The sequence below is a fragment of the Emydura macquarii genome, unplaced genomic scaffold (assembly GCF_026122565.2).
Source record: "Emydura macquarii macquarii isolate MOO-44397 ecotype Brisbane River unplaced genomic scaffold, CSIRO-AGI_Emac_v2 contig_2988, whole genome shotgun sequence".
Classification (NCBI taxonomy): domain Eukaryota; kingdom Metazoa; phylum Chordata; order Testudines; family Chelidae; genus Emydura; species Emydura macquarii.
The window spans coordinates 5,387,313-5,413,827 of NW_027133125.1; the positions used below are offsets into that span (position 1 = coordinate 5,387,313).

At 63.1% G+C, this 26,515-nt stretch overlaps 2 protein-coding genes across 2 annotated transcripts; both read right to left on the reverse strand.

The window, feature by feature from the left end:
• Positions 1–813: 813 nt before the first annotated feature.
• On the reverse strand, positions 814–12,838 carry FEV (FEV transcription factor, ETS family member). The gene is made up of 2 exons (XM_067570088.1): positions 12,731–12,838; positions 814–2,577 (listed from the first exon to the last, which is right to left on the reverse strand). The coding sequence occupies exon 2, from the start codon at positions 2,417–2,419 to the stop codon at positions 2,081–2,083; it is 339 nt and encodes a 112-aa protein (XP_067426189.1). The 5' UTR covers positions 2,420–2,577; positions 12,731–12,838; the 3' UTR covers positions 814–2,080.
• An 8,008-nt stretch (positions 12,839–20,846) lies between these two features.
• Positions 20,847–24,439, reverse strand: CRYBA2 (crystallin beta A2). The gene is made up of 4 exons (XM_067570078.1): positions 24,282–24,439; positions 23,480–23,621; positions 21,542–21,684; positions 20,847–20,994 (listed from the first exon to the last, which is right to left on the reverse strand). The coding sequence occupies exons 1-4, from the start codon at positions 24,437–24,439 to the stop codon at positions 20,847–20,849; spliced, it is 591 nt and encodes a 196-aa protein (XP_067426179.1).
• Between the last annotated feature and the right edge of the window lie 2,076 nt (positions 24,440–26,515).

Below are 26,515 nucleotides of genomic sequence, written 5' to 3' on the forward strand. Positions count from 1 at the left end.
GCACGCCAGGGCCGAGCGAGGCCGTGGCGCCGTGTTCGCTCTGAAAGCAGCCCCAGAAGCTACGCTCCAGGGTCAGGAGTAGCTAAACAGCCTATGGCAAGTGCTAACCCGGAGGCAGCCAGCTGCCTGGAAGCCCTGTAGGCTCAGGGTGTGTTAGACAGCACCCAGGATTGCTGCGGCACATGGTCAAGTGTGTCGTCGCACGCGGAAGCCCTGTGAACGGCTGGAGTGTGCAGACCCACGGCCCGCAGGGCCCACCAGGCCGGGAAGTGACCGGCTAGGGAGCAGTTAGCATGGGCTTTAATAGTGGCCACTACAAGCCAGCATCAGCATGGCTCAGCTGTGTGTCATAGACCCTCTACTGCTCACCATAAGGGAGAGGTCCCTATCACTCGGTTGGTCTGGGGCAGGGCTTTAGGAGCAGGAGGGCCGGTTCCGTGCCTGCCGTTACTGTGACTGGTTTCAATGCGCAGCCGGGCAGCGGCCCTGACTCTGCTCCATTATCTGTGTCCAAATGCCCAGAGGGTTAATTCCTTATTTTCCACTGGGAACCCAGCTCCAGAGGCCGGGCGCCGAGGTGGGGCAGGACCTGCCTCTCCAGACCCCAGGACCGCAGGAGTGTGAGGCTGGCTCCAAGTGGCACCTCCATGGGTCCGTTTCCTCACCCCACCCGCTCAGACATCAGCAGGAGCCTCCAAAGCAAAGGGGCTCGGGGGCACGCCTCCCCCCAGGAAACGCTCCAGTCACTGCGGCCATGTAGGGCGCCCACCTTGCATCCGCAGACCGAGCCTCGGCAGTAAAGTCACGCTCCAGTTTATTGAACATGGCAGCATCACACATGCACCCCCCAGTCCTGACCCCCCCACACACACTCCACCATGCCTGCTGAGCCCGGGGCAATTCAATGGAGGGGCCGGTCTCCCCTTCAGTTGTTCCACTGCCCTGCTCGTCGCACCAGAAACCTGTCACGTGGCCTCTGCTCTGAAAACGGCAGCAGGGAGGAAACACGAGCTGCCCCCCTGAATCCCAGGGCTCCCCCGTCCTCCCACTGATCCCTCCTTCCCCTGTAGGTAGCTGGGAGCCTCTCCGCTCAGCAGGGCTCACGTGCGTACCACAAGCCAAAGCAGCAGGAGGGCTGCAGCCTTTATTGGATGCGAGTGTGTCTGGGGGAGAGCAGCAAAGCCGTGCCGCCTGCAGTTAGGTGTCAGAGACAAGGGGGCCCGCGCCGTGGGGCTACTGAAATCCCAGCAGGGCCCAAGGAGCTCTGGCACCGACCCGGCAGCCTCCTCGCACTGCCCAGTCCATGCCAGCCACTCTCACTTCATTACGCAGAGGACGGCACCGAGTCCCCACGTCCTCCCGGTCCCTTCCAACTCCCCCCACCCCTCGCCCATCTGTCCCGAGCAGCCTCCACCCCACCCGCTGGTGTTTGAACTGCAGCCAGTTACAGACCCACCCAACCTGGTTTCCTGACGCCCCCTGCCCTGCTGCCCTGGATGAGACCCATGGGCCCATCTAGCTGGTCTCCCGCCTCTGACGGTGCCCCGGGCCAGCTGCTTCAGAGGCAGGCATGAATCTTCTGACAGGCACTTAACTGCCTGGGGGGTGGAGGAGGAGATTTCCTCCTGACCCCAGGGCCTGGCTCCTGCCCTGAAGCATGAGAGTTGGTGTTTGGGCAACGCCTCTCCCCGCGGCAGACAGAGGGGCTGGACTGGGCTGGAGAGATGCTGGGACGGGGGCCTCCAGTCACCTGCAGCTCGGCCACCTTCCCCACCCCACCCCCCAGATACTGCCCCACGAGAACCTCGCCCCCCTGGGCCCTGCTGGCATTGCCGGGAACCCTGGCTTGGCCTCCTTGCCTATCCTCGGGGGCTAGGGTGAGGCGGGCAGGGGTTCCAGGGGAGGGGTAGGAGAGGGGGACCCACCCTTAGGGGGTCCGGACACCTACTCAGGAAATCCCCCCTCCCCCGAAAGGGCCACAGAGCCAAAAGGGGGCCTCTGGGAGTGGAACCCGAAGGGAGGCTGACCCCATCGTGCACACCCCTCCCCCAGCCCCCCGCCCAGCACGTCCCGGCGGGCGCTAGTGGTAGTGGGTGTGGGAGGCGGCCATGGCGCCGAAGGGGGGGGAGGGCTGCAGGCCGTGGCCGGGATAGAGGGCGGGCGCGGAGCCCGGCCAGTAGGAGAAGCTGGCGGGCGCCACGCCCGAGGCCATGAGGTTGAGTTTGGAGATGCCCGGGAAGGGCAGAGGCGCCAGGTTGCCCTGCAGCTTGTAGAGGGTGTGGTCGGGCGCAGCGGGCTGGCAGACCTGCGCCAGGCCCTGGAAGTCGAACTTGTAGGCGTAGCGCTTGCCGTGCACCTTGGTCATGATGCTCTTGTCGTAGTAGTAGCGCAGGGCGCGGCTCAGCTTGTCGTAGTTCATGTTGGGCTTGCTCTTCCGCTCGCCCCAGCGCCGCGCCACCTCGTCCGGGTCGACCAGCTTGAACTCCCCGTTGGTGCCCTCCCAGGCGATGCAGTGCAGGTTGGCGCGGTCCGACAGCAGCTCCAGGAGGAACTGCCACAGCTGGATCTGCCCGCTGCCTGCGGGGCCAAGGGACAGGGGGTCAGAGAGGCCATGCCCTGCCTTGGCACGGAGGGGGGGGGGTCCCAGCCTGCCACCCGGTGCCTTTCCTCTGGGGCAGACAGCCCTGCCACTCCACCCTGCCCCTCCACAGCCCCCGGGGCTCGCACCCATCCAGGGCAGTGGCCCTGAGCCCCAAGGTTCCTGGATGCGCTATGGAAACATGGGGCACCACAGTGATGATTAACACTGGATTTCTACAGCCCGGCTGGGGGCGGGGCGTGACAAGCCCTCCTCCCCCCCACGCCCTGCTCCCGCACGTCTGGAGAGCTGCCCCGCGCCGGCTGGGACCCCCCCAGCTGTGCCCAGGCCCAGCGTTCCCGGCACGGGCTGGGCAGACGATTGCCTGAGCCCTTGGTGCTTCCCTCGGTAGATTCCTGTGGTGAAAGGGCTCACCCGCCTCGTCTGCCCCAAGACGCTGAGCCCGGTTCACCAGGGCCCTGTAGCAGAGGGGTCAGTGCCCGAAGCCCCTGGGCTGCCGGGTCCCAGCCAAACACGTCCCCCCATCCCCGGGAACATGCTGTCCCCCCATGGAGGGAAAGATATGACGCCACCAATACGATTAGGGAGGCAAGGTGCCGGAGACAGGTGAGCATCTGTTGAGGGGAGAGAAGCTTTACAGCCACCAGAGAGCCCGTCCTCGGGGCCGGGAAAGGGACTCCCAGCGTCACAGCGAAAGGCAGGTGGAGCAGATGGTTTCGCACATGCCGTGCACACACTAAAGGACCCGTCCCGGGGACGCTCTGCTGGCACAGGACAAGAAGAGGGGGCTAGCCAGTAGCAGAGCGTTGTGCTGAGCCGGGAAGCCAGTGTCTCTGGCCAGCCCATGGCGTTCAGTGTCTAGCGAAGTGCCTTTAGCTCCTGGAAGTCACGGCCTTGTGACAAGCGCTGCCCTGCGGGTGGTCGGGTGCTTTCTTCTTTTATCGGTTTCCCGGGCGTGTCCATGCCAGAGCCGCCGGATGGCCTGGCTTCGCCCCGCGGCCGTTGCTGGGGAACGCAGCGCAGCGCTGGCTGGGGTGCAGAGCAGGCAGGGGGGGCAGGCTCTAGGGCTCTGGAAAGGGGTGCTGGGGACTGGGGGGGGTGTTGTTCATCGTAGCAGTGGAGAGACGTGATGGAGAAGCGCACCCCGTCCCCTGCGGGCGAACACGTCCCAGCACCATCACCCTCTGTCAGGCCTCGCCCGCGAAGGTGAAAAGCCGCGCCCGGGAGATGAGGTCCATAACGCTGCTGGACGGTGACCAAAGACCCTGGATTTCTGGCTTATCACAACCATCTGTAACCCACTAACCCTATGCCTGCAGAGGTGTTAACAGCCGCCCTACCCTGCCTGGGCCCTTCCTGGACGTGCCAACGACGTAGGCGAAGCCTCTGCTCCCCCCGGCACTTACCTGTGCCGCTGGGACCACCTTTCCCAGCCCAGCAGAGCTAAAGCTGGGCTCTCACCCCACGGAGCTTGGTCCAGTGAAAGATATTCCCTCCCCCGCCTCGTCTCTCTCTTCTTCTGGGTGCTACAAATACACCGCAGACAACAAATACTATTAGCATTGCTATGGGGGTAGCGCTGAGCCCCCCAGCTGGACCCCTGCTTCCTCCCTCCCCCCGCCAGCGCTGTACACAAATGCGATGCAAGACGGACCCTGAGCACAGAGCTGGCCAATAACTCAGCACCAACGGGGCTGCGGCGGGGGGGTCGCACACCACAGTAGAAGTGGCTCTGTTTTTACTGCAGTCAAACAAAACGACCCCTGTAACATACCCGTTTGTGTGGACAACACGTCCGTCTGTGTATATGTAACATGCCTGTGTGTGTGTATAACACACCCATCTGTCCTTGTGTGTGTGCGTGTACCATAGCCGTGCGTGCCTAGTGTGTAACATACACGTGTGCCCCTGTGCGTGTAACATACCGGCGTCTGTGTAACATATGTGTGTGTAACAGACCTATGTGTGCCCATGTGTGTGTGTAACATACCAGGTGTGCATGAGTGTGTAACGTACCTGGCTGTGCTGTGTACATGTAACACACCGTGTGGTCCTGTGTGTGTGCGTGTAACATACCCGGCTGTCCCCGTGTGTGTGTAACATACTCATGTGTGTGTAACATGCTGGGTGTACATGTGTAAAATAACCATGTGTGTGTGTGTGTGCAACATACCCCTGTGTGTGTACGCCTAACATACCCGTGTGTGCCAAAATCCTAGGCCTGCGTCCTTCTGCTCCTGGCCCTTCCGCGAGGGCGCCTCTGCCCCAGCCCCACGGCCCGAATGCTGCCCGGCGCAGAGGGCAGGCCCTGGCAGAATGGAGAGCGAGCGTGCCACTCACGCAGCTCACACCAGGGGCTCTGTCCTGCAGGGCTGAGCCCAGCTCCCTGCTCCGGGCGTAAACCTAACCAGAGTGACCCCCCACCCCAGCGCAGGGAGTCGGGCCCGGCCCTGCAGGACAGGTGAGTGCAGGGCGGGCTCGCTCTCTAGCATCCCCTACCTCCAGGGCTTCCCTCTGCCCAGGGCCTGCGACCCATCAGCGAGCCCCCGTGTGGGAAACACTGGCCTAGACGGCGGAACTCCCTGCCACAGGAGAGAAGAGACCCCAGGTTGCGAAGTGAATGCCAGTCTCATTTCTGTGACCTCGCTTCCCCGTTGTCGGTTCTTCGCACGGACCTGCCCCGCCACACAAAGAAACCAAAGCTACTGTAACCGGTCACGGGTCTTCTCCTACTGGCAGGGAAGGAAGAGAGGGATGGTGACTTATTTCTAGCTGGACCCTCGTGCGGGGTCAGACACTGCAGGGACAGTAACAGACAGACAGAGGCTAGATGCCAGTTGAATTCAATGGGGATCTTCGCTGAGGCAGAACTGAGTGAAAGAGAGAAAGGGGCTCAGGAACTGGGTTTATTAATGTGTGTGTGTGTGTGTGTGTGAGACGGCTGTGTGTGTGTGTGAGACGACTGTGTGTGATGAATGTGTGTGTGTGTGAGAGAGAGAGATGGATGTGCATGTGTGTGTGTGTGTGATGGATAGGTGTGTGTGTGTGATTGGTGTGTGTGATATATGTGTGCATGTGAAGGATGTGTGTGTGTATGAGTGATGGATGTGTGCATGTGTATGATGATGTGTGTGTGTGAGAAATGGACATGTGCGTGTGATGGATGTATATGTGTGCATGTGACGTATGTGTGTGTGTGTGTGTGTGATATGTGTGTGCATGGGATGTCTAGGGCCCCTAGCTGGGTGGCAGGCCGGTGCACAGGTGTCTCTGTGTGTGGATGTGTCTGTGTGATATATGTGTGCATGTGAAGGATGTGTGCATGCATGTGTGATGGATGTGTGTGTATTGGATGTGTGCATGTGTGATGATATGTGTGTGTGTGCATGTGATGTGTGTGTGTGTGTGTGTGTGTGTGCGTGTGACGTGTGTGCAAATGGGATGTCTAGGGCCCCTAGCTGGGTGGCAGGTCGGTGCACAGGTGTGTCTGTGTGTGGGAACTGGGATTTGCAAGCATCTCCTCAGAGAACTGCAAATGGTTCCGCATCTCCGGGGCGGGTTGTGTTGTTCTCTCCTGACCAGCAGCCTGGTTACACACACAGCGCTCCCGGCTGCCTGCGGGGCTCTGCGCTCAGCTCCTGGGGCGAGCAGGACGCTCAGAGCAGGGCTGTGAGGTTTTTAAGCTGTGGCTTGACAAAGCCCTGGCTGGGATGGTTTAGCTGAGGTTAGTCCTGCTCTGAGCAGGGGGTTGGACTAGTGACCTCCTGAGGTCCCTTCCAACCCTATGATTCTATGATTCAACTCTCCATGGCAAACAGCAGTGCCCTGCCGAGGGGCAAGGAGACCCAGCTCCGAAAAGAACCAACCCCAACCCCTGAGCCAGGTCCCCCGGCCTCTACCCCTGCCCACCACCACGGGCGCCTGCCCTGTCCTCTCCAGGCCCAGGAGCGGAGCACTCATCTGCTGCCCAGGCTCACGGAGAACCAGAGCAGACAGCTGTGCGCGGGGCCTCGCTCGTCCTTAGCTGCCCCCACTGGGGGAGGAATCCCCCCGTGGGTGGGCAGGAGCCGGGGGGTGAGCTGGTGGGAAGGCCAGTGCGGCTTCTCTCACAGAATCACCCCAAATTCAGCTCATGGAGCAGACAGTGGTTCAGCCCCACGGATCCCGCCTGCCCTCCCCAACACACTCCCTGCTCTCCCCCATTGGAGACTGCTCGTCACTTCACCCAGAACCCCCTGCAATTTACTGAAGCTGGTTAAAGCGGTGCCCAGAAGTGGGGGGACAATACGCAGCCCTCCCACCAGCAGACACCCCTGGGGTGCAGGAGATAGGGCCACCTGGCAGGGCTTTACTTGGTCTTGCCTCGGCGCACGGGGGGGGGAGGGCTGGACTTGACGCCTCTCTGGGTCCCTTCTATGATTCCGCTTCACTGATCTCCACCCCCCTCTGCACAGGAAGGGGGGGCCCAGGCAGGGGATGGGGGTCTACGGGGCACACAGCTCAGCAGACGAGAAAACCCCAGGCCAGGCTGCTTGGACTGACGGGGCCAAATTGATCCTTAGGGACATAGGCACTGAAGCCAGGGGCGGTTACACCCGGGAGGAACTTGGGCCAGGAGTTCTTGCTGGACCAGGGGCAGGCATGAGGCTGTAGCAGAGCCCTGGCCCCGCCAGCCCCACGTCCTGTCCCGTTCAGGGGCTAACGTGGGACACAGTCAGAGGAAGGTGTAACCCTCCGCAACCCTTCCCCCCAAAATGCAGCTTTGCCCTCCTGGCTCCTGGCCCTCTGTAGCATCCGTGGGACAGCCTGAGCAGGGGGTAGGGAGGGATGGGCTGGAGCACACGGGTGATAGTGATGGAAAATGCCTCTCGGACCCTCCAGGCCAGCTCCGGGGGCCAGGGCAGGAGGGTTGCACTGTCCAGTTTCTCGGGCTTTGCCCATTCCCATGTCAAACATGGAGCCCCCCAACCTTGCCTGGGGGGGCAGCTCCCAGCCATCTCCCTCTCCTTGCCAGGAGGCTTTCCCAGAGACGGGCGTGGCAAGCAGAGATCGCTGCTTTGGTGCCAAATGCTACCCCAGCCCGTCGGCCTGTCTGGTGCACGCGCGTTGGAAGGGGGTGGGGCAGCCCTGGGGAGAGGGGAGCTGAGGGTTAGAAATGCCCGGCCCACTGGCAGTGGGTTATAGGCAGCCCTCCGGCTGCACGCAGGGGTTATCTGTGGTGCGTATTTAAATCCTCTTAAGGAAACCTCAAGCATCTGGAGAGGCAAAAACTGGACAGATTGTGAGCTGCCGGCCCTCTTTCCTCCTTGTCTGTCCAGCGCCTAGCACGTGGGCCCCTGAGCTGTGACAGGGTTTTCCCAGAGTAATAGAGTTTAAGGCCAGATGGGACCCAACTATTAGATCATCTCCTCTGACCGCCTGTATGCCACGGGTCGTTGAATGTCACCTAGTTACCTCTGCACGGCGTGTGCCTAGAGCACACACTGAACAGCCCCTCCACCCGTTCCAGGACGGCTCCTCATTGACAACAGCTTTCTGAAATCAGCCAGTTCCTGGTGCGTTTAACGTGTGCCCCGCTGATCTCGCACCCTGCTGATTTTTTTAAGCAGTCTGTCATGTGGCACTACGTCAAACGCCTTACCAAAGTCAGTACAGATTCTGTGTACGCAGTTACCTCTTTCAGCCTGGCTGGCTCGCTCATCAAAGCCTGAAACCAGGTTTGTTTGACAAGGCCTATTTTCCATAACACTGCGCTGGCTTCATTAATTATATTCCGATCGGTTATTTCTTTATCAACTGAATGCCACTGGTTTCCCCCGGGACTGGTGTCCGGCTACCTAGCCTACCTTTAACTTTCCATTTTCGAATCCTGGCACAAGATTAGCACTTTTCCAGTCATCCGAAATCTCCCTTGTTTTCCAAAAGTTATAAACAATTAAGATGAGCTAGCCAGAGAGCTCCTTGGCCAACTCTTTTAAGACTCTTGGGTGCAAGTTATTTGGGCCTGCTGATTTAAAAATACTTATCCCTAATGGATGTTGTTTAACATCCTCCTGAGTTACTAATGGACTGGAAGTACTTCATCTTCCTCATGTGATACAAGTACATCAGCCTGATTCTTTCCAAATATAGAACATAAATATTTATTGAACACTTGTGCCTTTTCTGCATCATTAATAATTTCACCATCTAGCAATGAGCCTATATCATTACTAAGATTTCTTTCGTTCGTAATATATTTTTAAAACTCCTTACTGTCCTCAGCCTGCCAGCCATGAATTTTTCCCTGCCGTCTTCAGCTTCCTTTATCAATTTTCTACACTTCACTACTTCTAATTTATATGGATTGCTATCTATTTCCTCTTTTCCCCATGTGTTAGATATTGCTTTTTTTATTTCTAACCGCTGCCTTCACTTCACTGAACCAGGATGGGCTTTCAGCCAAAGTTGTCCTTTCTCACTTGTGGAATCGTGGCTTTTTGACCATCGAGTAAACTCTTCTTACAGAGCTCCCCATTTTCACCCACGTTCTTCTGTCTAAAATTTTCCTTCCCATCAATTTCACTCATAATTTTCCGCATCTTTGAGAATCAGCCTTTTGAAGCAGCAGGTATCTATATATATATATATGACTGGTTTGGATTGTCCTCTGGCGGGAATGGCAACCCGGAGCCAGAATTACAGGGTCAGCAGGAACTCTGGCTCCCTTAAAGAGTCACATTGGGAAGAGGGGGTTACACTGCACAGGCATGGCCAGAGTGGATTAGAGCAGGGGTCCATCTTGCCCGATATCCTGTCACCCACAGGGTGCCCTTGTTAATTTTTGTAATATTCACTGTAACGGCTCGGGGGAGTCTCTCTCTTCTATAAATCATCCCATAGCAACCAGCCTTTGTCTTAAAAAAAAAAAATCCCGCTAAGCCTTCAGCTGCACGGCTGTCTTGTGGCAGTGAGTTCCACTGGCTAAGTGCGCACTGGGTGAACAGTTTGTCTTCGATCTGTTTTGGATTTTCCCCCTTGTATTGAATGGCCTCTTGGCCTGGTGTCATGAGACAGGGTGAAAAGAACTTCCAGGTCCCCCTGCTCCAGCCCAGTCGTTAGTCTACATATGTCTGCACGTCCCCCTTGTCCTGTCCTCTCCGCGGAAACCAATGCGGATCTGCCCCTGCTTGCTCCCTGGCAGATCCGTTCAACACGGATGCCCATGCACCTCTGGGAGCATCCCCTTCCTCTGCACGTCTGAGAGCTGGGCCGTGGCGTGGCGGGTGTGAGGGGGCTGAGACGCCCCGAAGACGGGCAGACTGTGAAAGATCCTCTCTGTGTACAGTCCCTGCACGCCAGGGCAATAGCCTCCCCCTCTGCAACCGCCACCCTGCCCCTGTCCCCGGCAGAGCTCTTCGTTCTCCTCTCATGGCCCCCTGGGCTCTCTCTGGCGTCTCAGAGTGGTAGGACTGGAAGAGAGCTGGAGCGGTCCAGCTAGTCCAGCCCCGGCCCTTGTGACAGGGAACAGCGGGAAAGTCCCGAGCAAGTGTGAGCAGGCCAGAGCCGGGAAGGGCTGTTACCCAGAGGACGGGGACCGGCTGTTCTCCACCTCCGCTGAAGGCAGGGCATGAAGGAAGGGGCTTCATCTAGCGAGGAAGACTGAGGGGGAAATCTTTCCAACTCTCCGGGGAGCGAAGTCCAGGGGCAGGCTCCGAGGCGGGTCCCTGGGACAGGCTGGACAAACCCGGGTCAGGGATGGTCCAGGGTTAGTTGATCCTGCCTCCTGGCGTCCCTTCCAGCCCGACGTGTCTCGGATCGTCTGAACCTGGGTTCAAACGAACCGCACCCAAAACCACCCGTCTGGGAAAGGCTGCGGCTCCGGGCTGCAGTCGGATGGACGCTGCAGTATCGTCCCCCCCCCCCCCTCACCACCACCACCACCACCACACACACAGCATCAGATAAACCCTCCTCCTGGGAGGCGCTGGACCATGGCAGCTCCCCGACCCCAGTCAGTCATGGGGAAACTGAGGGACAGAGGGGTGTCTGCGAGACAGACAGACAGACCCACCCTAGTCACTGCAGTCCCCTGGAAGAGGCATTCCTAATCTCTGGCTTTGTCCTTCGCCAGACGCCAGGGAGACCTTTCAAAGTGGCCTCTGGGGTTGGGGCGCTGGCAACCGAATGGCCCGTGGGTGACTCCCCAGACTAGCTAAACCCATCACTGCCTCCGGTGCTGCCCGGGCAGGGAGCGCAGCCCGGGGAGGACAGAGACGGAAACCGGCACAAAGGAATCGTGCGGTGAAGAAAGATGCGCGGATCGTGCATTTCCTGCACCCAACGCACAGGGCTGTGTTTCCTCTGCGCCGCGCCGGGGCTCTGTGTTCATTCATCCCCGGGGCTCTGTGTTCATCCCCGGGGCTAGGTGCAGGTCTCAGACCTGCGGCGGGCGCTGCGAGACCACAACTGGTCCGTAAATGCAGATAGCGCCCCTATTTCGTTGTGTGCAATGCGTAACGGTCCGGACACGCATATCGGGGTGTGTGTGTGAGCGTGTGTGTGTGAGTGTGTGCGCGTGTGTGTGCGTGTGTGAGTGAGTGTGTGTGTGTGTTGAACGGAAATCAAAGGAACGAACCCAGCATCAGTCAGGGCCAGGTACCCCGGATTAACGACCCGAGTTTCTTTATCAAGCGTGTGCCGAACAATTCGGGGTTTCCTCCTCTCGGGTTCGCGGTTCGGGCTGCTCCGGCCTCCCCTCGTTCGTGTTTATTTGGGGGGCGGCGCTGTGCTAAAAGCAGGGCCCGGCTACAACGATTCACCCCGAAACCGTTTTAAGAACATCTGAGCGGAGCAGAGACTCCCCCGCCGTGGAACTGAGCCGCGCCGGGTCTGGGCCGGCTCTCGCCGGGGCCCGGACGCGCTGTTTGATCTTTTCCTTGCTTGAAATCTGCGCCTCCGGTGCCTTTTTACTCCGGCTCGGCTCGGCGAACCCCGACATCGGGCTACAAGAACCGCGGGCTAGAAACCCCGGACCCACACGCGCCCGGGGCAGGGACCGTGCGTGCCGAGCCTGCGGTGCAGTTTCTGGCCAGAGCTCGGGTTCGCAAGCGGCCGGCGCTGGGCAGGGAGCGGGGTCCGCCGGGCGGGGCGGCTTCGGGGTGCGCGGGTTTCCCCTGGGTGTTTATGGTTCGATCTGATCCCTGACTTCGCAATGAGCTGCCCCTTGCCACAGGAGCTGGATCGTGCGGCTCCATTCCTGGGGTTTCGTTGGCGATCGGCGGGACGCCAGAGACACAGAAATAGCCCGTCTGTGTCTGTGTCTGTGTCTGGGAGCCCCAGAATCCGGCTCGAATCGAGCCCGGCTGGCGGCAGCTCCTGGGCGTTTTGCCTCCAGCCTCCCCCTAAACCTCTGCATCGAAAGTTTATTTCGCCCCGAGTTTTGCAACGATCGAATCGAAATGATCGCGGCAAACCCCAGAGCGGCCCTGCTCCGCGCCCGGCGCGGCGGCTCTGCGCTAAGCGCCCCGGCATTCGTGGCCAATTCGGATTCCAGTTCGGCCGGATCCTGGCCTCACCCTCTCCGCAGCCCGCGCGGGGGATTTTCGGGGTGCAGGGTGGCGGGGGGGGGAAGAGGGGAGTTTCCCTCCGTTTGCTTCCAGTATTTCTGCGGGGTTTCTCTGGCGCGGGAACGTCGAATTACCGCCCCAGCTGTGGAAACCCGCGAAGTCCGGGGCGCAAACGGAGCAGGGTGCCGCAGCTGAGGGGAAACCCGGGTCTCTGGGTCCCTGCCCCACACCCGGGGGACGCGGCGCACAGATGCCGCGGAACTCGATTCCCGGGACTGAAAAGCGTCCATCCCCCGCCCCCTGCAATATCCCCGGGGGCAGGAGAGGGATCCCGCCCGCCTGCTTCGTTATTCCCCCCTCCACGGCCCCCCAAAAGGGCTGGGGTGTCTCCCGGGCATTTCCAGCCTGGCCTGCGTGCCCGGGGTCCCTCTCCTGCCCCGGGCAAGGCTGCGCGAAAGACACGCCAAATCCCAGACGGGCTGCGAAGCGCCGTGTAAACGCTGCGAAGCGCCGTGTAAACGCTCGGAGTTGGCCCGGGCCGAGGTGGGTCCCGCCGAGGGCAGGACAGAAATTGCGCCCTTACCTTTCTGCACCCCGGGGCTGAGCGAGCCCCAGGCCTGGCTCTTTCCCTCCTTGAACAGGGGCTCTCCGACTGGATCTGGAGCAGAGAAGGAAGCGCGTTAGTCCGCGCCGCCCGGCCGCTTCCCAGCGCGCCGGGGAGGCGTTTTGCCTCTGCCCAGCGCCCGCTGGGCGGCTTTTAAAGCCCTGCCCGGTCCCCAGCCCCCTGCGCGGGGCCGCGACGAAGCCAGGAAACGCGTCCAGGAAAAAGGAAATCCGATTTCCGACGGAGCCCGGAGCGCTGCAAATTGGGATTAAAAAGTCCGCCGCCGGGAGGGGGGCGCGGCTGGCGGGCAGGCGGGCAGGAAGAGGCGAGGGAGCCGGGCCGGGCTGGGCTGGGCTGGGCGAGCGGCGGGCTGGGAGTCACAGAGCCAGGGGGCGAGCCGGGGCGGGCGAGAAGACGCGGGGCCCATCCCCGTGCCTTCAGGCCGGGTCCCCGCAGGGAGGGCGGCGCCCAGGCGTGCGGCGGGCCCCGGGGCGGCCGTCGGGGGCTCCTGGGCCCGGTCCCCCCGGCTCCCGCGGGCGGCAGGGCCCGTACCTGGCAGGTACATGCTGAGCAGCAGCGGCTGGGCTCCGGCGCCGTGTCTCATGGCAGCTGGGAGCGGCCCGGCGGCAGGTTTATTACCCGGCGCGGTTATTACTATTATTGTTGCACTTTATCAGGGCAGCGGCGGGTGGGGGATAAATGGCAGCGGGCCGGGCGCGGGGAGGCGGGGGGGGGGGGCAGTTTCCAGGCAACTTGCGAGGGGCGCGGGGCCCGGGCGGCTGCAATTTCCTCTGCAGAGCGGGCGCGGTGATTAAAGCCGCGATCCCGCCCCCGCCCCCGCCCCCCCTATCGGGCCCGCATCAGACTTTCGGCGCGGCCCCCCCGGCGCGTTTCTATGGAGCCAGGCGCGGGCGCCTCCTGCCTCCTCAGCCGGCAAACAGCTGGGAGCGGGGCGCGGACCCAGCCCCCCCCCCCCGGGCACCCCCGGACCCCGCCCCCCGGGCACCCCCGGGAACCCCCGCCCCCCGGACATCCCCGGCCCCCGCGCACCCCCGGCCCCCTCCTGGACCCCCTCTCTGCCGGCTCCCCCGGGCCCCCGGGCATCCCCAGACCCCGACCCCCGGGCACCCTCGGACCCCGTCCCCTCGGAACTCCCTGATCCCCGGACCTCCCTGGACCCCTCCCCGGCCCCACTCCAGGACCCCCCCCCCCCCGCGCTGAGCCCCGCGGCCCCGGATAGACGGTGCAAAGAATGCGATCGTGTCCGTGGTCGCCCCGCCCTGACACACTCACCTCTCCCCATCACATTCACCTGTTCACTGTCACACTCACCCTACCCAGTCACACTCAACCCCCCCAGTCACAGTCACTCCTGAACTGCCCACTCGCCTCCACACCATTAAACTCACTCCCTGCTTTGTAACACTCACCCCTGTCCCATCAGTCTCTCCCCCCACTCTGCCACACTCACCTCTCCCCATCACATTCACCTGTTCACTGTCACACTCACCCCTGCCCTGTCACACTCACCCCCGCCCTGCCACACTTTCCTCCTCATATTCCACTCCCCACCGTGTCACACTCGTCCCCTCCCCCTTCCCGCCATTCTCATCATCACATTCACCCTTTCCAGTTGAAGTGTCCCTAGCCTCTGCTGGCCAGAAGCCTGGGAATGGGTGAGGGGACGGATCACGCGATGATTCCCTGCTCTGTTCATTCCCGCTGCAGCCCCTGGCGCTGGCCACGGCGGGAGGACAGGACACGGGGCTGGATGGGCCGTGGGCTGACCCAGTGCGGCCCTTCTAATGTTTTCATGTTCCTACCTGCCCCGCCCCCAGTGTTACACTCCCCCCCCCCTCACTGCTGCGCCCGTTCTGTTCCCATTACCCTTGTACACCCCCTGGGGCCCTCGAGCCGTGGGACGGGGCTGCCTGCACTAGCAGGACTGGACGGGTGACCCAGGGGGTCCCTTCCAGCACTACAGCCCTATGCAGAGTCCAGGCCAGGAGCCACGGGGTGGCGGTTTGCGGCCAACCACGGTGGTCCCTACAGAACTTGCAGCCGCCATGGATTAGCCTGGACACAGGATCTCCCCAGCCATGTCCCCTCCTACCCAGGAACGCCCTGTGCTGGGGCGTCCAGGGGATTGGGGGGGGGACAGAGCTCTGTGCCTGTGGAGGAGGCGGCCTTTACTGGGGCTATTCCCGGGGGGCACGGGCGAGCTTTACCACGGCTACAAACCGGCGTGGCCAGGGGTCGCATCAAGGGATCAGGCCCACAGCGGTTCATACTGACTCAGACATTCAGTTTATTCCTGTCACATTATAGTTTTCGTTGTTCCTGTCCTGTCCCATCGGGGGCTGAGAGAGCTGCCTGGTTCCTAAAGAAATGAAACATCTGGTTGAATCCATCTCTCTGGGTGTCTGGGCGTCTCCACTTGTTCCAACCCAGAGACACCCAAGCAAAGATCATGAAAACCTGCCTGGGCTGGATTCTCCCTCTCCTGTTCCTGGTGCAGTTATTCAACCCTGTGCAAAGTGGGGGGGAGAGGGGGAGGGAGCCAGTTTTATTGGGTAGCACTTTACTCTCGCTTTGCACAGATGTGAATCAGATTGAAATGCAGGCAAGCGCGGGGAAAGGGTTTACAATTCTAATAAAACCTCTGCCTTCTTTCTAAATAGGTGGTAACAAGGAAGTCTGTGCCCTTCAAGAGCTTGGAAATGAGTTAGGCAGAGATTGGTCCCGTTTTTTGGTACCCAGATTTGAATGGTTCATTGCTGCGATTTTCCCTGTCTATAAACAGCCAGTTATGCCAAGAATTGTTATAGTCTTGTGTCGTGTCTCTGAGTTCAGGCACTACTAGTCTGGAACAGATGCAAACCAGTGTCCTAGAGGTAAAAGGCCCATATCCCATCCCCCAACTCCCCAAGCCAGCCAGAGCCTTGAGCTGGGCCAGACTGGAACCAGTTCCCTAGAGGTAAAAGGCCCCATATCCCACGCCCTTTCCTCCCAGACATGGAATCACAGGCTTTCTTAAACCGGAAGCATTTATTAAAGAAAACAGCTATAAGCTGTAGACACCAACAGACTCCTACACAGCTTGAATTCCAGCTGTGTCTCCATTGTTTACCAGGGACTGCGCCCTCTCTGGCCCACTGTCCAGCACACAGAGCCCTCCAGTGGTGAACAATAGAACTGCAAATACATACCAGTATGGAGCGAGCCGGGAGGTTATGCAGCTCCGAGCTCTCTCCCCTCCTGCCCAAATTGCTGTGCAGAAATGCTGGGGTGAACAGCACCTTTCCCACTCCCGGCCACACTGCCTGAAGTGTGCAGAACGTCATCCCCGTGGCAAGGGGTGTGCACAAGGGAACAGTGCCGCAGAGCTGCCTAAGCCATCCTTCAGTCAGGCAGTGGGGAGGAGAGATTAGCGCCTACAGCCATGCTGGATGGGTGGGACTATCTTGATTATTTACACTGCTCCCCTGCTCAAACCACAGGCCAGGTCCCTGCCCGGCAGAGCTGACAGTCTAAACAGCCATGACACAGACGGGGGAGAGGACGTCAGAGGCTCGGTGCAGATGCTCAGCCAGATTAGAGAGAGCATGGCATGAGAGTCCACAGCGTATCCCAGTCCCTCGCCCCCGTGAGCCATCCAGGCAGGCCCCCTCTTGTCCCAGAATCCAAGGCCGGGGGTGGGTGTCCCAGGGTGGGAAGCCGGAAAGGCCTGGGCAACGTGATGACCACAAATCCCGGTCAGTGTAATGTGCTGACAGGACAACTGGACATGCTGAGCTGAAGCGGGGATTGCAGGGGGGAGGGCGGAAAGCAAGCCCATCCGCTGAGGCCTGGCGATGGTGGACGGGGTGTTCTCCTCAGCGTACAGAACCATTGGCTCGCTCCCCTTCCCCCCACCACCATCCCAGTCCGCCCCCAGCCCATGCCCTCCCTCCCGGCTCCTTCCCTTCAGGATGGCGCTTTCCCTGCCCGGCGGGGGCTCCTCGGGCGTCCCAGACTTGCTTTAGCTGCCTGAGTCCTCCTAACCAACCGCAGGCAACTGAAAACAAGCCCGGCACACGGAGGGTGCGGCGGGGTCCGGTCTGAGGACCGCAGGGCAGCTCGTGGGCCAGCTTCTGCGTCAGGCTCCAAGCCCAGCTCCCGGGTAGCCGGGCTCCAACCTGCACGCCAGCAGGAGAGGAGCAGTTAGTTCTTTCTTCCCCGCACCTGCCTGGAACGCTTGGCGGTGACCAGGCCGTGGGGTGAAGGAGATGGGGCAAGGGTCCGGGGGCTCCAGGCTTAGACCCAGAGGGGGTGAGAGTCCAGGCCAGCCAGCGAAGGGAAAGCCAAGGAGCTGAACCGGAGCAGCTCAGGGCAGCCCATTCACACAGCTGCAGCCTGCGCCGGCACTGTCCTCCCCCCCCCCCGGGGGACATAGTGGGTGAGCAGGGCAGCTCTGATCCAGGGTGCAGGGCAGGGGGTGCTGGGGGAGGTGCTCCTGGGCCAGTGCAGGGCAGAGCTGAGCAGGGCTCTGGAGAACAAAGCTGCACCAATACCTGCTATGGGTCCTGACCTCCCTCGCCGCCTGTGTCAGTCCTTGGCCCCCCACACAGCCGGGTTCAGGACCAGCGGGGCCGGGGGTGCAGAGCTTGCGGGGGGTGGGACACGGAGCTGGGATAGCAGGGGAGCTGCGGGATGGGGCACCGGCAGAGCTGGCTAAGTGCTGGGGGGCAGCCCAGGGCTGAAATGGCTGGGGAGGGGGCTAGAGGTTGGCAGTGAGGGGTGTTGGCAGAGCAGTGGGGTGTGGGGGGCCCAGGGCTGGGATAGCAGAGGGCAGAAGATCAGGAGTGGGGGGGGGAGATCAGCAGAGCTAGGGGGGAAGTAATTTGGGCGTCACCTTCCCATATCAGGCCAGTCCCTCAGCGGCGCTGCAGCCTCTCACCTACCGGCGCAGGACCCTGGCGCCCCTCTGACCCAGCTGCACCGTGGGGAGCGAAGCGGGAGCCGTGCTGCCTCGGGGGGAGCAGGGAAGCCGGGGAGAAGGACCAGGCCGCCGAAGGCTGACGTGTCCCTGGCCGGGCGCAGGGCAGCTCCGGTGTGTTACCTGCCTAGGCAGGGTGGGCCGCCCGCAGCACCGGCTGTGCAGGAATGTGTTTGTGGAAGGGGAGAGGCCGCCCGGCACTTCCTTATAGGAGCAGTGGGGGCAGGGTGTGCGTGGGGCCAGGGAGCTGGGCTTAGCCAGCAGCTGTCACTGGGGAACGGCCGGGGGGGAGGGGGTTCCCATTGGGGGTGTTGAACCTAAATGGCATTTCCATTCCAGGAGGGGGCAGAGATTCCCGAGCCATGGGATTCGGGGCCGTTCTCGCCCTCTGGGCCGTGAGAACAGGGAGGCCCCCAAGCCCATTGGCATCAGCTGGAGTCTGGTACCTAAATACCTCTGAGGGCTGGTGCCTAAACCCCTTCGTCTCCAGCGTCTTGAACCCGTCTCGGTGCTGTCTCAGGGTCCCTGGTTGCACAGATGGAGGCGCCGGGAGGGAGAGAGGCCAGGACTTTACCCAAAGTGAGTCAGTGCCGAAGCCAGGGAGAGAACCCAGGAGTCCTGACCCCAGCCCGGCCGGGTGTGAACTCAAGGATTCTCTGGGCCGCACCAGAAGTGTGCCGCACACGTCCCAGGCAGGGACCAAGCCCAGATCTCTGCCCCAAGGACGTTACAATAACAAGACGAGGCAGAGAAAAAACGGGGGGAGGGCGCCCCAGAGATCTGCGGGGCCCTGGTCCAGAGTTGGGTTCTTCTCCAGCACGCCGTGGGCGCGTGTGCACACCCCTAGGTGTGTGTCTGCACAGCACTGCACTGCCCCGCTGCACGCGAGGGTGCAAACACGTGTGCCTAGCACTGCCGGTATCTGCCTGTGCATGGCTCTGTACTGCCTGGGGGTCAGCTGGGAGAGGGGGCCGGTGGCTGGGCCATGGGGGGAGGGGTAGGAACCCATGGGGGGGGTCTCTGCCAGGGAGCTGGGGGGATCCAAGGAGGATCCATGGGGGCTCCCGAGGGGGGCTCCCGGCACCCGGCTGCCCAGGGGCCGGTGGGGGGAGGCGGAGCCCGGCCGGCTGGGAACCGGATCCTCTGCGGATGTGACAGCGTGGCCGGGCGCAGAACTGCCCCCCCCCCCGGACCCTATGTGGGGGGGGATTGACCCGGCGGGGGGATTACGAGGGGGGCAGGGTCTGTCCGAGGAGCCGGGCTCCGCCCCTCAATGTTCGCACACCGGGAACGGCCCCCCCCCCACCCATGCAGCCCCGAGTGTCCCCAGAGGGGCCCCTGCCCCCCCCGCCTGCTCTAAAGCCCCCTGGGAATCCCCCTGCCCCTCACAAATCACCCCCACAAATCGCCCCTAAATGCCCCCACAAATCACCCCCAACCAACCCACAAATCACCCCAATTCCCCCCTCCCTCCCCCCGTGGTTCACGTGGCCATTAACTGCCTCTGTTAATGTTATTTCTCCCCCACCCCAGTCAGAGCACCCCAACCGTCTACACCCCCCCCCCCTCCCAGAGCCCCCGACTGTCTACCCCACCCAGCGCCGTCCCCTCTGCCAGGGCTGATGGTGCCAACAGCCGGCGGGACGTGCGTGCAGGGCTCACTGCCCTTGTTCACCTGCCACCCGCGGGCCCAGCCCCTCGCTAGGCAGCGGGCAGGGATGGGGCCCCTGGCCTGAGGTTATCCGCCTGCGTGCAAGGTGCTGCACAAAACCATGAGTTGACAAATGACCGCCCGGGTGATTTCAGAGACACCGAGTGAGCAAGAAGGATTGTGACAGGCTCAGCTACACGTGCATGGGTCAGACCCCCCCCCATGGCCACACTCCTATGTCAGAAGGTTCCTTCTGCCCCTGCCGGGCCCCACACAAGGACGCCAGCTGAGGGGCAAAGGCTGAGCTGTTGGTGTAGGGCGATAGGAAGCTGGTTTGTCTGGCACAGGGATTTTTGACGTTAAGGATGCAATGAGCTGGGCAGTCGGTGTGTGAGCGCGAGACAGCGCACCGCCCTCTCCTGGCCGCACTCAGAACTGCTCCACTATGTGTCAGACTCTATACTGCTGACAGCTCAGAGGATTCTCCTTCAGAGCAGGTGCTTTTTGGAGACGGGGGACCCTGCCCCTGCTGTTGTGACATTTACAGCGTGGCGCACAACGCTACCCAGGATGGGGCTGAGTGGCCACTGAGTTGTTGCACTGCTTTGCCATCAGAAAGGCCAACAGGTCTTCGGCAAATACCCTCCGGCGGGAGGGAAAAGTGGAGGCGATCTCCTCGCAGATTGATTTGCGAGGGAAGAACTGAACTCATGCACCCAAGGGGGCCGAGTGTGCTGACCTGGGGCCCCTCCCGGCTACCCGGTGGGTGGCTGAAATAACGCCGCACCCTCAGCTAGCAAAGACTGACCGTGCCTGAGTGTTGCTGATCCGTGTGTGCGCGTCTGTGTGCATGCAGCTGCATGGGTGCGTGTGCAAAGCCAGCGCTCCATTGCACACCCACGGACAGGACAGGGTCAGCACAGAGGCTCCAGGGCTTTTTTAGGGCTCCTATTCTCCAGGCACCTGCCTTCATCTCTGGCCTAACGTCCCGCGAGCTCTTGGCCTCCGCCAAGGATGAGCGTGTCTCCTGCAGAGACCGGGGGGGGGGGAGCTCTCTTTTCATTTGCTCCTTTCCCTGCCCACCAGTCTCTTCAACCCAGCCAGGAGGCCGAAGGTTTGCCGGTGCTTCACGGAGCCAGCGGGGGGCGCTCTCTCTGGGGGGGGGGTGCCGGTTGGAGGCATCACACCAAGACCTCCCGCCGCCCCCGGAGCAGTTTGTGTTTTGTCCCAGCAACAGAGAAGTGGGATTATTTTTCCAGAAAAAGAGGCTCCCTTCCCCGCAACGCCCCCCCTCAGGCCCAGCGCCCACGGGAGCGGAGTCCTTGCTGCCCCCCAGACAGAGAACGCGAGCAGCCTGACCCTGTTTGAGAGACGCCTTTATTCGCTAGCAGGCACGGGGCGCTTGCCCTCCAGGCCCCGGGGTGGGCGAGCTGCCGTGGCGGGGCCAACGCCGCCCGGCCCCCGTCTCAGTGCTGGACGCGGCGGATGGACTGGACCTGGTTGGTGTGGGCCTGCGTGCTGTAGTCAGTGTACTTCTTGAACTCGCCGTTCTGCTTGTCCCGCTCCAGCACGTACTGGTAGCCCCTGTATCCTGGGTACTGGTACGCGACCCATCTGCAGGGGGCAAAGCGCCGCCGCGGCTCAGAGCCCTGGGCAGAGCCTGCCCCGCCCATCCCCACGGCTCTCCATCGTCCGTCCCCCCCCCCAGCCACCCTCCATCTGGCCCCGTGCAATCTGGGACGGCCGGCAGCCCCTCCTGAGCCAGCGGGGCGGGGGCGTGTCCCACTGCAGGGCTGGGGCCGGGGATGCTCTCCCCACCCTTACGGAGTTTCCTGCTTTCTCCCTCGGGGGGTAACAGAAATGGGCAACCTCCTCTGAGCCTCTGCTGGCCCACCTTGAATTCATGGGCCCTTCCTCCAGCGAACGCCCGGCCCCACGCCCGCTGTCCCGCACTCCCAGCGCAGGTCCCAGCCACGCTCAGGGACCGGGATGGTGCATAGAGGCTGCAATGAACTCGGAGCAGCCAATCCAGCCAGGTGCAGTGCGCCCTGGGTGGCCAGTGACCCCAGTGGGCGTGGGGGGGGGGGGGCTTAGCCCCCTACCGGCCAGGCTGCCCCGGGCTCGCTCAGCCCAGGGGACCCCACGGCTGGAGGTTACTTACGCTCCTGAGTTCACCTTGATAGAAGCCACCTCTTTGTTGCCCCAACCCATGGCCTGCAGCGAGGGGAAGTCGTCGCTCAGCTCAAAGGGCCGCCCCTGGAAGTTCTCCGCCTCGTAGAGGGTGACTTTGCTGTCGCTGTGGTTCTGTGCAGGGAGGAGGCCGGTCAGGATGGGGCCCTGGAAGTCGCCGCTCGCCCCCTCTCCGGCCCCCTCTGTCCGCCATGCCCAGCCCCTCTCCCCTGGCGCGCTGCTCTGTGCATGCCCCAGCTCAGGGTGCAGGGGCAAATCTCTGTGCCCGCTCCCCACCCCCATGGGTCTGATTCTCCTTTCACCCCCACCCCCCATGGCAAGGCAGCCGTACCCCACTTGGTCAGCGGGGTGCCCTGGGGGACGGGCGGGGAGAAGCGATGCCCCTTACGCCCGCTCTTTCTTTGTCGGCCGCCTCCTTAGCTAGAAAGCACCAACCTCGGCTGGGAATGCCCTGCGCCGGCTCCCAGTGCGGAAGGGCAAACGGCGCCCAGGGCCGGGGCGGCCGGGATGGGGGAGGGAAATAGCAAAGGGCCCCATCGCGCCAGGCGCTGCACAGACACAGCACAAGTGCCGGAGACAAGACGGATGAAGCGCCGCCGTCCCTGTTTACAGCCGGGGAGCCGAGACGCTGGGACCCCCCCAGAGCCACACGGGTCGGCAGTCGAGGGCAAGGACCAGAACCTGCTTCCCCTGAGTGCCAGCCCAGTGCATTCCCCACCAAGTCAGCCGTGCAAACCTCTCCAGCCAACTCCTCCGCCCCCCTGTGTCCTGCTCCTCCCAGTCCTCTGCCCCCCTGGGAGAGGCATGTTCCCCAGAGCGCCAGGAGCTGCACGGTGGAAGGCTGCTGCCAGCTGCCCATGTCCCTGTCTCACTCCAGAGGATGCCCGTGGGCTTGCCTTGCCCTGGTGCCCGATCCTGCCACTCAGACGCGGCGGCTCCCCCATGCGGCTGTGCCGCACCTCACAAGCCAGGCGAGTGAAGACGGCCGAATGCCCAGCGGTCTCTGTGCCAACACAGTTGCTCTCCCTGCTCGGCCTGGAGGGGTGGGGCGGGGCGTCTAGGGCTTTCCCATGCCAGGCTCCCCGCTGCACGCCGCAGCTTCCTCGTGCACCCAAGGCCTCTCCTGGGATCTGCTACCGAGGAACCCTTGGGACGACGCAGGAGGTCCGGACAGCCACGGCCTGTGTTGGGCCGTTGGACGCCGAGAGCCGGGGCTGGTGCGAGTCCCGTGCCTGGGCGCCGGCCGGCTGGCAGGCTGGCGGGCACGGAGGGGTTAATCTCCAGGACAGCACGAGACGTGGTGCGCTCCCCCAATCTCATTCTTCCCCAGATGCGGCTCGCGCGTCTCTGCCGAGCAGCTCTGCCAGCGAGCAGTGATCTTATCACAGCCCCTTTATTAAAGCCGGCGCGTATCTGCCTGGAAATTATTAAAACGCCGGGGCGGGCTGCGGCGCTGGAGCCTGGGGACACGCCAGGGTTGAAAACCCCAGCAGCTCTGCCGATGGAGCGATAGGGCCGGAGCCTGGCAGGGCAGAACGTCCCTCGGCGAGGCCCTGCCCCGTGTCACCCACCCCAGCTGGCAGGCACGGGAGCCCCACACCAGGCTGCCCCTTTGCCACGGGGTACCCCCCTGCTCTGGGGGAGACTGGCACAGTCCAAACAGTGTCACCTACCTATCTATCTATCCATCCATCCATCCATCCATCCATCCCCGCCCAACCCCCCGTATCCGAGCTCCCAGGCCCGAAGATGATACAGGATTCCAGTGAGACGTTCCATTGTCCCCGTGGCCCCGGGCTCCCTGCTCTGCCATGGACCCGGGCCCAGCGTGCCGGCTGCGTGGCCAGCATGGCAGGAGACGGGGACGGTCCCGGGCGCGCCTGTTGGCAGGCGCACGAGTCCGACTCACGGCACATTTGACGGGCCGGAACGACAGCAGGTGCTCGGTCCGGTAGCCGCTGTTCCCGCTCCAGGCTTCCCAGCGGGGGTAGTCGCCCTTCTCCAGGATGAACTGCTGCCCCTGGTATTCCGGGTACTCAAAGCCCACCCAGCTGTGGGAGAGAAAGAGGGGCCGGGGTCAGCAGCACCGGGGCGCCTGCTCTCGGCCCAGCCCTGTCTGCGGGAGCGCACCCGGGAAAGCAGGGGCTGGCAAAGACCCCGGGAGCCCCTCCGCCGGGGCGGGGCGGGGCAGAGCTCTACTTGCATCCTGCCCGGCTGCTGCTGACGGGGATGCAGGATGAGTTGGAAACGTCGCTCGTTGCCGCTCTCGCGCCCCACAGGGAGCCAGGCTGGGCTTCCTCCGACTGTCCCAGCAATGGCCGGATCATCAGCCCTTTGCCCTCCGTGGAGCATGGGGGGGGGAGCCCATCTCTAGCCCCGCGCAGCCGAGGGGCCTCCAACACAGATTGTCTCAGCCTCAGCCCCCGCCCCAGACGGGGGAGTCAGTCTCCCCACTTCACAGCGGGAGAAACCGAGGCACAGAGCAGGGAAGGGACTTGCCCAACGTCACCCGGCGAGTCGGTGGCAGAACTGGGGATGGGACCCAGGTGTCCTGCCTCCCCGGCCGGTGCCCCAGCCCCCGGGCCACTCTCCCTGCCGCACCGCAGAGCTGCCCTGCGACCTGGCGGCTTGGGGACGGCCCGGGAGCGGGGAGGGAACCGTGCTGTGCCGCAGAGAAGCTGCCCGGGTGCCGGGACGGGCGGGGCACTTACGGGCCATTCTCCACCTTGATGGAGCGGATCTTGCGGAAGCTGCGCTCCATGACGCTGGGACACTCCAGCAGGAACTCACTGTGCTTGCCCTGGAAATTCTCCTCCTCCCAGACCGTGATCTTAAACTGGCCCAGGGTCTCCATCGGCGGGCTGGTCATAGGGAGCTCTCCGGCTGCAGAGACAAAGCCCGGGGCAGCCGGAGGATCCCTCTGCACTGGGGCAGCCCCACGGGCCCTGGGCCCTGTCCCAGCTGTATGGGTCTGTCCCCCCCGCCCCCAGCAACACAGCTCCAGGCAAGGCAGGGCACAAGGCCCATGGGGCAATCTAGGTTCCTACAGCTCACCCTGCCCCATGGTTTGCTTGTGCTCAGAGGGGGAATAGCAGGTCGGGAGTGAGGTTGCATTGTGCCCACCCGTCTCCCGCCAGTGCTCTCAGCCCCTCACATCCAACCCCTCCTTTTCCTCGCCCAGCTGGGAGAGCGACAGCCCCTCCCTCCCAGCCAGGACTGGGGGCAGGGGCGGGGTGGGGGGCTGCCCCTCGCTGGCAAATTCCCGAGACACTGGCTCCCGCACAGGTGGGACAGCAGCTGAGACCTGCCTCCCTCCACCCGCTGCCGTTCCAGGGCCAGCAGCCTGCCCTCACCCCAGGGCCCCATCGTGTCCAGCCCCACAGGCTCCCCCCATCCCGGGGCCCAGGCAGTGCCCTTCCCCCATCAGGCAGGGGGCACTGCAGCCATTGGAGCTGAGACAGAGCAGCCCAGCCCCCCTGGATTAGCCCCCCAGAGTCCGCATCCTGTCCCAGGATCATGGCCCAGCATGGGGGCTCCTGCTGCCCACGGTGGCCCCCAGACGAGGCTGCGGCCGGGCGGTGGACGACGGCCCAAGAAATGTACCTGGATCCCCCCACGGGCTCTGCCCCCTAGAGCTTCGGGGCCCCCCATGGAAAGATGCCCCTCGCCCGCCCAGACACCACGAGGCTCATCCCCAGCCGTGCCCTGCCACCCCCCCCCCCTGCACTGCTGCCTCCCGGCGCCCCCTTTGCCACAGGGCCCCAGGGATCCGTCTGCACCCAGGCCAAGGCAGGAGGGGCGTCTGGCTGCGGCATGGGGCTCGCAGGAGCCCAGCGTGGCCGGGGCCATGCCGCCCAGACGTCCCCCAGGACGCGGGTTGCCCACACACCTGAAAAGCAGGGCAGCGGGCAGGCCCCCACCTGGGGGTGACGCCCGCTGGGACGCTCAGGCAACAGCAGGGTGACTCCGAGGGGTGGCGAGCGGGAGGGCATGGCAGATGTGGCTCATGGCAGCTCCCCATATCCTGCGCCAGGGTGGGGGGGGGTGAGGAGGCGTGGGGGGGCCAAGAATATAGGCAAGGCCCTGACACCAGGATCCACCCCTGAAATCCCCAGCTGCCCCGCACACGCTGCCCCCAGAGCGCCCCTGGAGGGTCTCCCGGGGGCGGCTGATGGGGTGCGGGGGGGGGGGGTCCGTGGCCTGATACTTACTTGGTCTGGCAGAGCACCGTGGCGAGCGTAGCGCTGTGGGGCTGGGGGCCTCCGAGGGTCTTTTATAGCCCGGCCGGCGGAGTGCAGCGTGTGTACAAGCCCCAGGGCTGAGTCAGCGGGTGGGAGCCCAGGGCGGGGCACGGGGGGCCGCGGCGGGCCAGGCGCCAGCTGTCCATTCCACTCAGCCAGTGTGGTGCGCTCAGCCCCGGGGCCTCCCGCTGGAAAGTGCTGGGCCCCGCTCGCTCACGAGGGCCGGGGCACAATAGGGAAAAGCCTGACGGGTCACTTTCCTTTCTGCCGCCGTACAATGCGCCCGCCCGGGAAGGGGATTAGGGGCAGAGCCCGTGCCAGGTGTGACGCCATCTGGGGGGAGAGGGGGGACAGTGGTGTGGGGGGGGGGCCCTGCCTCCTGTCCTGTCTGACAAAATGCCCGGGTGGGGGAAAGGGGCAGCTGGGGCAGAGGCGTCACTTCCTGGGGTCACCGGGGCCAACCTGGCCTAGGCACCAGGCCCAGGGCTCACTGGGGACCCTGGGGGGGGGGGGTCGTCTCTTTCTCGCCAGCGGGGCGAGCACAGCTAGGGGGGCACCAGGCTTGGAGCTGCACGTTTGCCGCCCAGCCGAGGCCGCCCTGGCTGAGGAGGAGCCTCTTGGCTGAAACTCGGAGCCACTTTTCTTTTGATTCCCATCCTGGGGCCCGACCCCAGCCCGGCCCCGATGCACCCCCCACCCCCCCA